At 44.6% G+C, this 12698-nt stretch overlaps 1 protein-coding gene across 1 annotated transcript in view; it reads right to left on the bottom strand.

Annotated features, from left to right (window-relative positions):
• OPHN1 (oligophrenin 1) overlaps window positions 1-12698 on the bottom strand; it is a 279239-nt gene that overhangs the window by 65374 nt on the left and 201167 nt on the right. Inside the window, exons 12-15 of the mRNA XM_020967237.2 lie at window positions 11239-11272; window positions 10715-10777; window positions 6722-6796; window positions 1443-1527 (exon numbers count right to left, since the gene is read on the bottom strand). Of these exons, the coding sequence (XP_020822896.1) occupies window positions 1443-1527; window positions 6722-6796; window positions 10715-10777; window positions 11239-11272 (257 nt within the window). The remainder of the gene's footprint in view (window positions 1-1442; window positions 1528-6721; window positions 6797-10714; window positions 10778-11238; window positions 11273-12698) is intronic.

Below are 12698 nucleotides of genomic sequence, written 5' to 3'. Positions count from 1 at the left end.
GCCTCTTCGGCCCCCCCAACTTCCCCTTCCTCCTACTTCTTGCTAGGAATTCACAAAAGAATGGGTATCCTCTACAGCTACCACCACCCTGCAATCTAGAAAGGAGATTACTAAATCCTAGAGCAGGCTTGATGTGCCTCCGTTGTACATCATGGCCAGATCTCACTAAGCCAGACCTTTAAGAAGCAAGGCTAAGAGGTAAAAACAAGCCAGCAAAATCAGCCAATGGTTCTTGAGTGCCTCCTGGCATGCATGACAAAGGCCCCAGGGGCCTGGACAATACAGCCTGTACTTTGGCATCCAGACAATTTTCCTTCCATTTGTTCTGGTGGGTTCAGGATTGCATGTAAACATTCACTTTGCCCTAAAGCTACAAGAGCCCTCTTCATCCCTACGCCTCCACCTATGCCCCACCAGGGATGGTAAACTGAATCTATCACCTCCTCTCCATTCATGTGGCTGGCCCACTGGCACAGGCCCTCACTGATCACCCCCTGCCAAAGATAGTTAACCCCTACCATGATGGCTTATTAAGAGGACTTTCTGTCTCCACTCCCTGCTCCCCCTAATCCAGGGGCTCCCAACCCCAGGGGGCATGAGAAGCTTGGCAAGAGGGTATTGACAATACTGGGTAACTAATTACATTATCCAACTGAAATATTCCAAAATCACTACTGTGTTAGTGAAAAGATTGTTAGGAACTGACTGGTTTTCTTAGGACAAATTTATTAATCTGTCTTATTTTATTTCTCCTGAACGCAAACATGGTCAACTCTAGAATTTATTTTCTTTCATACTGAATACAGGGGCATGGGAAGGTTTACTGAAAGCCATGGGGTACAGAGATCCAAAAGAGTTGGGAAGCCCTTCTCTTGATTTATCCTTTATACCACCCGTCATGTCATCCGCTCAAAAAGCCATGGATGGCTCACTATTGCCTACTAAGAAGGGTTTAACTTCCCTTGTCTGGCATTCAAGGCTGACCACAATCCAACGTTGCAGTGCCTTTCCTACCTTGAACTGTACTGCTCTTCTCTACGTACCAGCCACGCTAAAAAACTTGTCAATACCTCATTTGTCTCACGGAGTTTCCTTTACCAGGGATTTTGTCCACTTCCTATTTGACCTGTTGAATGCCTATATAACCATTACAATCCAACTCAGATGCCCGCTCATGAAGGAGGCCTTCTCTAATGCTCCTAAGCTATGTGTGCTGGTGTTTCATCCCATCTCTAGACCGTAAACCCCATGAGAGCCAAGACCAACCAAACTTTGTACCTCCCCGGGGTTTTGCATAAGATTTTACACATGTTATTGACTTGAAAGATGTTTGTTATACATACATCACCCCCTCCTCCCATCCGTTTTAATACCCCAGCTCCACAGGTTCATACAAATGCCAATCACCACATGGCCTAACCTCCTTGGCCAACCAGAAATACCTGAGGTAGAATTTCAAGGAGCTGGTGATTGTCTTAATATCCCAATCGCTATTCTGCAAATCGACATCTCCTGGGCATTTGGGATCTGTAAGGAAAAAGGAAAGTAAGGCTCTTCCAATGGTATTCTTCCCATCTTTTAAAAATAGAAAACACCATTTAAAGCTAGTTAACCATGTATCCCCAGCAGCGTCTAGGTTTCCCTAGAAAGGTTTCCCACATGGCTCTGGGACCTTTCGTGCTTTCCTGGGTTGTATTATTTTGGCTTGTCAACTATTCAAAACCTCGGCTTAAGCCTCCATCAGTACACCCCTCTAACAGAACATACAAAGGATGCACGACTCTTACAAGCAAAAGGAATTAATACAGAATAGGATAGTAAATAACAGGAGAGTGAAGCACGTATTAAACATTCTCTATTGTTCATCCTTTGTTTCAAAGACAACTGACTTGTGAGTGAATTGGATTTAAGTGAGGCAGAGCTGTACAAAGTTGTTGGCCTCCCTCTCTCTTCCAGAGTCATCAAAGTCCAATGGCAGGACAAAAGTCAAGAGGACGCATGGTGGCTCGGGATGCAGCGGGTGACCTTGGCATCTTTAATGTCTAACCAAGCTCTAAGTGCTCCACAGCACCCACCTGCTTTAGCCACCTCTACACGGTCGTTGGAGCAAATTGTTCTCATCCGCCCATTCTGCGGGGGAAGTCTTCCCATCCTTAGGGTTGACATCCCCCTAACTCACCAAGAGGTTTGAGGCCCATCAGTTACCCTCAGCCTGGATCAACCCATCTACTGAGACAGTTGTACTTGGGTGTGGCTGCTGCACATGCTACAGCTTCTTGGAGCCATGTGTGAAAGTTAGGTGAATCAGGTGGACACAAAGGTGGATGAGCAGTTCTGAAAAGGGCTCGGGACCCTTCACACCAGAGGTACTTGTCCTCCCTGAACTGTACCCATATACAGAAGGCTGATATTTCCAGATTCAAATTCCCCTTTAATCTCTCAGTTGAGAAAGAAGGAGGAAGGGAAGAAGGAAGAGAGAGAGGAAGGGAGATAAAGGGAGAGAGAGACAGAGACAGAGACATAGAGAAAGAGAGCCCTGGGTGTGGAGTCTAAGGAGCTGCTTAAAGCCCGTTGGACTTTGGGCTTGGGCTAAGGAATCCACCTCCCTGGGCCTTGGTTCCCTCCTCTATAAAATAGGCAGGGTGGGGGTGAGCCTAAAATGCAATTAGCCAGACTAACCCATTTAGCCTCGTTTGTGTGGGTGGTAGCTTTGCTTGCCAGCTGATGGCTGGCTGAAGAAGACCAGTAATGGAACCTCCGAAGCAGCCTGGAATAGTGAGAGGAAAGCTCCACTGATTGGCATAGGGCCTTGCACACAGTAGGCATTCAATTGAATAGATTAATTTCCCAATAGAATAAACACAAAATTTAAAGAGCTTCTAAAATATTCACAGCAGCCCTTTTTGTGATAGCAAAGAATTAGAAGCAAAGCGGATGCCCATTGATTGGGGGATGGCTAAATAAATTGTGGTCCACAAATAGAAAATGAAATAAAGTGGAAAACTACCTCAAAATGTTCAAAATAACTAATAATCAAAAATTCAAAATAAAACAATCCTGCATTATCTCCTTACATCCATCAAGCTAGCCAAGATGCTACAAGATGGAAAAACTAATAAGCGGAAAATAAAACTGTGCCCATTCATTCCCTTTGACCCACGAGTTTCACTATTGGGCCTACGTGCTAAAGAAGTTATTGCTAGTAAGAAAATGCCTGTACATACATACAAAACTGTCCACATCTGTGTTACTTGTGAGAATAGAACTCTGAAAACAAAATCTGTACCTCAGAATTGCAGAATGGCTGAAAAAAGTCTGTTACAAATGTGGCCTAACATAATATCACTGCACTGTAAGGGATGACAGAATGTGACAAATTCAGAGAAATCTGGGAAGATTGGTTTGAACTGATGTAAAATTTCAGGACCAAAAGAACAGTTTACGTGGCAACTCACAGAAACTCTAACAATGTGAAGTCAACTGGAAGAGGCAAAAAAGGTTGGAACACATGCAGAAATGAAATTCAGTACATGCTGTACTGGCCAAGTGAAAGGACTCATCCCTTCTTTCTCTCAATAGCCAAGAATTGGGGGAGGGGGCAGGGAGGATATTTTGGAAAGGGGTTTGTTAACCAGTCTGGTTGTGCCCAAAAGAGACATACGAGCACATTTGACAAAAAAAAAAACTAGAAAGGTGATTGGATTAGATGATCCTTAAGCTCTGACGTTCTGTTCTAAGTTTTAAGACAGAGGTTTCTAAACGGTGGGCCATGAAACCCTGGGCATGAAGTCACAATTGCTGAAGGTATGCCCTCCTGCAGAAGTACATGCACTTTTTAAAACAATGAAAACAAAGTACAAGTCTATAATGTGAAGAATTTGCTCCAACTGAGAGGGCATCTAGAGCCTTGATTCTTTCAGAGCAGCCATACAAAGGAGGTCAAGTTTGAGGTGGCCCACCCTGGTAGGAGCACAGCAGGGCTCTCTGGGATGGTGGTGGTAACCCTCTTCACCGAACCACAGAGGAGTTATGGCCTTTATGTTGGCTGCTGCTGGAAGAGGCCAAGGTCATCTGTAGGTGGGTGTAGACCGGGAACTGGAGGAGGTGTCCCAAGAGTACAAAAGGGGCCTACTGCATCTGGATGGAGTCCTTGTCCCCAACTCAGACCTATCTCCTGCTTTCCATAACCAATTCCCTCCCGGGGTCCTCTGGGCAACCTGCATACTGGATAGCTCAGCTTTGGTGCTGGAGTTCTCCAGCTCTAGGTAGGGATGAGATCAGGGAGGAAGTTTGGGTGCATCTGTGGGTTGCTCCTGCCTCAGGGTTTTGAAAAGGGGGTTCAGGCATCACCACATGGACAAGGACATGGCATTCATAGGACTGTAGGAGCATTTTATGCCTCCAGTAGAATGTAAACCCTTTGAGGGCATCTCATTCATGATTGTATTTGTACCCAAGCACCTGCCACATGGCAAGTATTTCATATAGGCTTGGGGATTGACTAAGCTGATGCACGTGGAATCATGATTGAGGGAGGGGGTGCAGCTTGAAACCTTTGCCTTCAGTCTAGAGGGTCTAGGAGGGCTCCTGACCCACTTGAGTATGAGCAGTTGGCCTCTTTAGAGAAATATGTCAATTAGAAATTAGTGGGTAAGCAAAAATGGCCAGAAAAATCAGCTACACTTCTCAACATTGTTCAAATTAGGAAGTACGATATAATATTATATCTTTTTTTAAAAAACCATGCTTTGTTATCTTTATCACGTGTTTGAAATTTAATTGCGTGTAGTAATAAAACTTATAACAAATTCATTTCATTTGAATTAAATACGAGCAAAGAAAATGGTTTGCAGAGATTGTTTTATGGAAAGGTGCAATGTTTTTGCAGAAAAAGGGGATGTTGCAGGAATGGAAACTTTGGAAATAACTGGTCTCTTGAAGCTCTAGTATTATATAGCCGAGTTGCCTTTACAGTTCTGACCTTCTGTGTTCTAAACCCCTCCCAGTTCTGACATTCTGTGTTCTAAGGCCCCTCCCAACTCTGACATTCTGCGTTCTAAAGCCCCACTTACCTTTCTGTCATTCTAACATTTTCAGTTCTAAGATACCATTGGGTCCCTCTGTTCTAAGGCCTCTTTTGTCTCTGACATTCTCTGTTCTAAGGTACCTTCTCTCTATGAAATTCTCTGTTCTAAGCATTTTCTTTCTCTGACATTCTCAATTCTAAAGCCCCTTCTTTTTCTAATATGCTCTGTTCTAAGAATTCATCTTTCTCTAACGTTCTCTGTTCTAAGGCACCTTCTTTCTCTGACATTCTCTTCTAAAGTTCCTTTTTCTTCTGGCATTCTTTGTTTTAAGACCCATTCTTAAGGCCCCTTGATTCTTTTACATTCTTTGTTCTAAGAATCCTTATTTCTCTTATATACTCTGTTCTAAGGCCCCTTCTTTTTCTGACATTCTCTATTCTATACTCCCTCCCAGTTCTGACAGTCTGAATTCTAAGGCCCCTTCTTTCTCTGACATTCTCTGTTCTATGAACCTCTTTTTTCTCTTACATACTCTTTTTAAAAGCCCCTTATTTCTCTGATATTCTTTGTTCTAAAGCCCCTTCCAATTCTGACATTCTATGCAGGGGTGGGGATCCTGCAGCCTCAAGGCCACATGTGGCCCTCTAGGTCCTCAAGTGCAGCCCTTTGACTGAATGCAAACTTCACAGAACAAATCCCCTTCAGAAAAGGATTTGTTCTGTTACACTTGGACTTCTGACTAAGGCCACACCCAAGGACCTAGAAGGCCACATGTGGTCTCCAGGCCTCAGGTTCCCCACTCCTGTCTATGGGCTTTCACAATTCTGGTATTCTCTGTTCTACAGGCCTGCCTTTTTCTGCCATTCTATGCTCTAAGGGCCCTTACAACTCTGACATCTTATATACTAAAGTCCTTTCTTTATCTGACATACTGTGTTCTAAGGCCCCATGTTTTTCTGACATTCTCTGTTTTAAGGTCCCTACCAGCTCTGACACTTTCTCTTCTAAGGTGCCTCCCAGCTCTGATCTTCTCAGTTCTAAGGTACTTCCCAGCCCCAACACTCTTGGTTCTAAGACCCCTCCCAGTCCTGACAGTCTGTGTTCTAAGGTCCCTTCTACCTGTACAGTTCTGCTCTAAGCCACCTCTCTGCCCTGACATTCTGTATTCTAAGGACCATGCCAGATCTGCCATTCTTGATTCGCAGGCCCTTCCCAACTCACACATTCTTAGTTCTAAGGACCCACATTTTTTTTGCCATGCTATGCTATGCTCTACGGGCCTTCATAGCTGTGATATTCTTTATTCTAAAAGTCCTCCTTTCTGACATTCTCTGTTCTAAGACCCCTTCTTTCTGTGACAGTCTCTCTTCTAAGGCTCCTTTTTCTTATATTCTCTATCCTAATGCCCCTTCTTTCTCATGTTCTCTCTTCCAGTCCCATTCTTGTTTGGGCAGTCCAAACCTCATGAAATTCCCACACTGACCAGTTTTTGCTTTCCTACCCTTCTGTCTTCTCTCCTCTTTTCACACTAGCTGTTTCTAGGCTAACATAAGTTTGAGTGCTCACCGTGTATTTGAAGCAATTTCTCTAAACCACTTACCTCCAAATGTCCCTGTTCTGCCAACTCTATAGCCCAGAAATTCTTCCTACTATCTAACCTACTGTCATCAAAGCAGTGAAGAGCATCGTCTTACCAAAAAAGGCATTCAGTAGCTTTTGAACCTGAATGTTGCTGCCCACTGTCCGGTAAACGCCCTCTGTTGTGATGCCTAAGGGTGGAAGAGCAGATTGCTTTGAGTTAGGGCTCTTGAGGCTCTCAGAGTGGAAAAGTAGCAGCATTCACAGGAAAGGAAACAATCTTCCTTGATTGCCCAGACTGATCTACCCAAAGGCCAACTGGAGGTGTTCCTGTGGGAGAGGTCAGCCTCCTCCAAAGGACAACTTCACCCCCTCTCACTCGAGCCAAATTGGAGATAAGAGGTAATGGAATATAGTGGAAAGAGGTCATGACCCATCCCAAAGACCTTCACCAATCTTGTACCATTAGAACTCCTTTCCTCATCTGTAAAATGAGTGCTTTTGTTAGCAAAGTATTAGAGATATGGGAGCAATTTGAGTAATTTTAAAAAAACCTGTGTGATTTACAATTCTCTCTGGTAGGCCCTGTGATTTCATCGGTGTAGGAAACTGTGGTGCCTAGAAGTGAACCCAGTCACGTAGATATGCACTGATCAGGGCAGAGGATGGAGGGCCTCATCAGTCCTAGAAGCTAGGCCCCTCAGTGTAGCCCAGGTTCTTTAGAAGGGAAGATATAGATGTGGAGTGACAGTAGCAGATGGAAATTCTGGAAATGGCCCTGGCCCTACTCATCAGGGGTGGGAGAAAAGAAGCTTCCAGCTTTTGAGAGAGGACGAGGAGATGTGGTGTCTTTACAAGAAAGTGAAGTTCTAGTGAGTAGGGGAATATGGAAGGTGTATGAAAGGAAGATATCTAGGATAAAAGGGAATTTAACAACAGAGGATGGAAAGGGCTTGGGAGGCCTAGTGCTGAAGTTACTAGGGAGTGGGGTGAGAGAGGAATGCTGCAGCCTCCCCCACTGTTCCATGCCTCGACTGTCCCCTTCCCATTATCTTGGCTGAACCCAAGCATTCCAGACAAATCTAGACCAGGTGACACATCAAATAGGTAGTTGGGATCCCAGGATACAGTATGACAGCCATTAGACCTTAGGGGATAGAAAGTTGTAGCCTGAAGGGTGGGTGAGGAAGTGAGCCAACTGGGAACCAACACTATCCCATGGAGAAGGAAGCGTGATCTCCCTTTGAGGGTAGGCTTGCTTCCCTGGATGGTGGCACATGGGGCAAAGCCTGGGTTACCCCATGTCTTGGCCCTGCCTTTGAGAAAGCTGAAGAAGAAAGTGGGATGAAGATACATGGGCTAGAGCTAGGGCAACATTCCAGAAGGGAGACAGTAAGGCCTGGCAGGAACTGATTCTCCTATACAAGAAGCATACATTTATTTCACATGCATTATTTATTTTTTATATATTTATTTCATATGCATTATTTATTTTTTATATATTCATTTGTGTACACATTGTCTCCCCCTCTATAATGCAAACTCCCTGAGACTGGGACTGATTCATTCTGTCTTTGTATTCCCAACACCAAGTACAGTGCCTGGAACATAGTAGGTACATAATAAATACTGGCTGATGGACCAATTGATTAAGTTTCCCCCTCATAGAATGCAAGTTTCCTGAAAGCAGAGATTATTCCATTTTCATTTTTTTCTCTCCCCAGAGCCTGGACCATGGAAGGCACTTACTAGCCATACTTCAGTAGGGATAGGCCACACTTTGAGGGGGATGGGCCATACCTTAGGTAGAGATAAGCCATACTTTGGGTAAGGTTAGGCCTACTTTGGGTAGGGATAGGCCGTACTCTAGGAAGGGATAGGCCTACTTTGGGTAGGGATAGGCCATACTTTAGGAAGGGATAGGCCTACTTTGGGTAGGGATAGGCCTACTTTGGGTAGGGATAGGCCATACTTTAGGAAGGGATAGGCCTACTTTGGGTAGGGATAGGCCATACTTCAGGTTGGGATAGGCCATACTTTGGGAAGGGTTAGGCCTACTTTGGGTAGGGATAGGCCATACTTCAGGTTGGGATAGGCCTACTTTGGGTAGGGATAAGCCATACTTGGGTTGGGATAGGCCATACTTTGGGAAGGGATAGGCTATACTTCAGCTTGGGATAGGTCTCACTTGCAAGCAGTGCAGAGATCTCACAAGCTCACTGAATCACACTGTCTCTTGGTAGAACTCCACTACTCACATTTTCTTGCCTTTTGTTTCTTTCCCAGGCCCCCTTAATGTTTGAATCTGCATGTATTATAGCAGAAACTAAATCTTCATGTTTAAATTCACTTAAATCTGACTCATTAAAACACTACTTGGAGGATGCCAAGCACTCTCTAAAAACACTTTATAAACCATTTGAAGCTTTTTCCCCTTTTAAGCAGGAAGCCACAAATTGTCAAAAGTAAATACACTTGGATCCCACCCCAATGGAATGTGCTGACATTTTGCAAGATGCTTGCTCAAAACTAACGCCAGCTTGTTCACGCTGCTATTTTCAACATGGCCTTCAAGGCAACAAGGCAAGGCAGCAAGCATCTAGTGCCTGCTATGTGCCAGGCATTGTGCTAAGTGCTGGGGCTACAAATTCAAGCACAAGTGGAGGGAATTAGAGCCAGTCGAGAAAAACGGATGAATTGTGTATGCCAGATTCACGAGTGCAAAGGAAAAGGGTGAGCAAGCTTAATAACTATTAAGCACCTACTATGCACCAATTACTATGCTAAGCACTTTATGAAAATGGTCTCCTATGATCCTCATAATAACCCTGGGAGATAGGTGCTTTTATTATTCCCATTTCACAGATGAAGAAACTGAGGCAGAGAGAGGTGACATAACTTGCCCGGGGTCACATAGCTAGTAAATGGATTTGAACTGGGAGCTGGATTTGAACTCAAATCTTCCTGACTCTAGGTGCAGTGTTCTATCCATTGCACCACCCAGCATCTTTCTCAGTTTTTTTTTTTTTGCATAACTGGCAAGTAATAAATGGCTAGTTGAAAGGAAGAATGAAGAAATGAATGAATGAATGAGTGAATGAATGAATGAATGACTACAGTGTAGTGGACCTGGGCTCTAGTCTTGGGTCTCCCATTAACTTTTTATGCGACTCTGGGTCTGATACGGATTAGGGGGTTAGAGTATGTGACTGCCATGGAATATTACTGTGCCCAAAGAAATGACAAACAGGAAGAACTCATATAAGCATGGAAAGACTTCTATGAAATGATGCAACATAAATAAAGCAGAATCAGGAAAACTACATACACATTGACTACAATGACACAAATGAAAACAATGAAATGAAATTGAACAATGTAATTATAGTGCCCAAGTGGGACTTAGGAGGAGGGCTGAGAAAATGCACCTGTCATAGACTCAGTTGCTGTGTTAATTTTGCTAACTGCTTCCCACCCCCTTTCTTTGTTATCAGAAATCCTCAATGGGTAGGAGAGAGAGTGAAGATATATTTTTGGGGAGGAGGCAGCTAGGTGGTACAGTGGATACAGCACTAGCCCTGGAGTCAGGAGGACCTGAGTTCAAATCCGGGCTCAGACACAAAATACTTACTACACTTACTAGCTGTGTGACCCTGGGCAAGTCACTTAACCTCATTGCCTCGCCAAAAAAAAAAAAAGCAGAAATCTCAAAATTAAAAAAATATATATTTGGAAACAAAAGGAGAGACAACAAAAAGGACTTCAAACGATAAAATGATAGGGTTGGGTTCAGTGATCTCTAAAATCTCAGCTCTCAGATTCTGTGATTCTCTGAGTGAGGGAGCGATGGATGAACAAATGTGTGGCTATATGCGCAAACAGAAGAGTCAATTCTGTATCGTTGAAGTTTAGAGCTAGAGTCTTTAGAGACCAACACCCTCATTTGAAAGACACAGAAAACAGTATCCAGGAAAGATAGATTGCTTGCCCAGGGTCACCAAATAAGGCTGTGGAGTAGCCAAGACTAGAACCTGGTCTCTATACAATGTTCTTCCCATCCTAAACACGTGGCAGAAGGTGGGGAGGGACAATGCCCAGCTTTTTCTTACCTTTGGCCTCCACAGCATTGGTGCACTTCCTTACGAATTTGAACCCGACGTCATTGAGCTCCACTGTTCAGGAAAAGGGAGACAGTTAGCTGTCACCACAGTGGCCAGGGTTCCAACCCAGCTGTTTCACTGATACACTACGGAGTTCCAGGCTTGGCTGCTCACCACTAACCATCTTGGAGCAGTGGGGAGTCGGGGCCGAGGGGGTGAATTAAATGGTAGGCCTCACACTTGGAGGCTCTAATTTTCCTCTTAGGAGGAAGGAGGACATACAAACAAGAATGACTTCTATGTCTCTAGATTCCAGCTCTACTTGTCCCTCGGCCCCACTTGGAGACAAATAACTGGCTTCCTTTGCTTGTTAGACGTTACACAGCAGCCACCGGCTAAGTCTGATCTTCACCCAACAAGGGGCACTCCTTTGCCCACCTGCACCCAGATATCCCAACACAAGTAGCATTTGCTGCAAATTGGAACAGCTGGCAGTTTATAAGGTCAGCACAACAGATACATGATGGACTCACTTTCTTCCTGTTTCGTTATGGGGCTGTGGTAGATCTACAAAAGAAGAGAAAGAGATAGAACCGCAGCTGCTGGGAGTTGCCATTCCAAGCCTCTGCTACCAGAGCTGCCCCCAGGCCACCTCCTCCTGCCCCAGACTGGCTCTATGAGCACTCTAGATGCCTTGGGCCTTGAACCAGCTCTTTGTGGGGGTGAGAGCCAACCCACATCAGGTTTTCCCCAAGTCTGGATTAGTAGTAAGAGCATCACAGAGCCATAGGTATCAAACTCAAATAGAAATGAAGGCCAAGAATCCATACATAAGGATCCCTGTTGGGCTACACATTGGCTTGGTTTTGAAATGTAACATTAGGTATGTTTTCTTGTATTTCTATTTCTTTTGTTCAACATTTGCCAATTACATCTTAATCTGGTTTGGGCCACATCAGGGAGTGTCGTGGGCCCCACGCATCCCAGGCCGCTAGTTTGACACCTCTGTTTAGACTGGCCAAGTCCAAGGCCAATGAGGAACAGGTAAGAAATCCCTCCCAACCTCTCACAAGGCACTAGGGATGGCATGAACAGAGGAGCCTAGGACTTGGCCAATTTTCAGTGAGAGCATTTGGGACAAATCAGGGCTTGGTTTATCGTTTTGTCAATTGTCTAGACTTAAGAAAATGATGGAGAAAATGTTAACAATGCAGATTAAATGAAAAATGTGTATCTTGCTTACATTTTCCCGGAGAGCTGGTTGTTAAACATTTATCAGCATACCCCTGGCTGGAAGGCACCTTCAAGGTCATATAATCCAACCCCCTGGATTTACAGGGGAGGAAACAAAACCTTATCTGATAAACTAAGTGACTTACCCACAGCCACCAAAGGAAGTAAATGGTAGAGCTGGGATTGAAACCCAGACTCTGACCCCAAATCTAGGGTCCTTTCCACTATGACTGGTTTACCTAATTACACTGGTTAGAATATGGCCTACACAGATCATCATCAGCATAACAAGCTATGGCACCATCAGGTTTGCAAAGCAACCCTGGGAGGGAGGTGCCATGATTGCCTCCCCCCTTGATAGTTGAGGAAACTGAGGCAGAGAGGTGAAGTGACTTGCCCAGGGTCACACTACTAGTGAGTGTCTGAGGCAGGATTTGAACTCGGGCATTCCTGACTCCGGGCTGTACGTTGTACCATCTAGATGTCTCAATGCACCTATCAGCTTGCAGATAAGTTGCTGTCTCCACTGGCAGGAGTTTCCTCATCTGAAAGTTCCCCATATCAGTGAAATCCCAGGCCCCATCCCTGTCCCTATCCATTTGCCAAAGGAATTTTCCTAAAGCTCGGTGATGATCATATCACTGTCTTGCCCAATGACCTCAAGGGGCTCATCCGAGGTCAATACTAACTTCTCTGAACATTTCAAGCCCTTCACAACCTAGATCCCAACACACTTTTAGGCTTCCTTGTACATCTTCTC

The sequence above is a fragment of the Phascolarctos cinereus genome, unplaced genomic scaffold (assembly GCF_003287225.1).
Source record: "Phascolarctos cinereus isolate Bilbo 61053 unplaced genomic scaffold, phaCin_HiC Scaffold_8;HRSCAF=390, whole genome shotgun sequence".
In the NCBI taxonomy this organism is placed as follows: Eukaryota; Metazoa; Chordata; class Mammalia; order Diprotodontia; family Phascolarctidae; genus Phascolarctos; species Phascolarctos cinereus.
The sequence above is the reverse complement of the archived record's forward strand: the minus strand, read 5'-3'. Positions and strand labels throughout refer to the sequence as shown.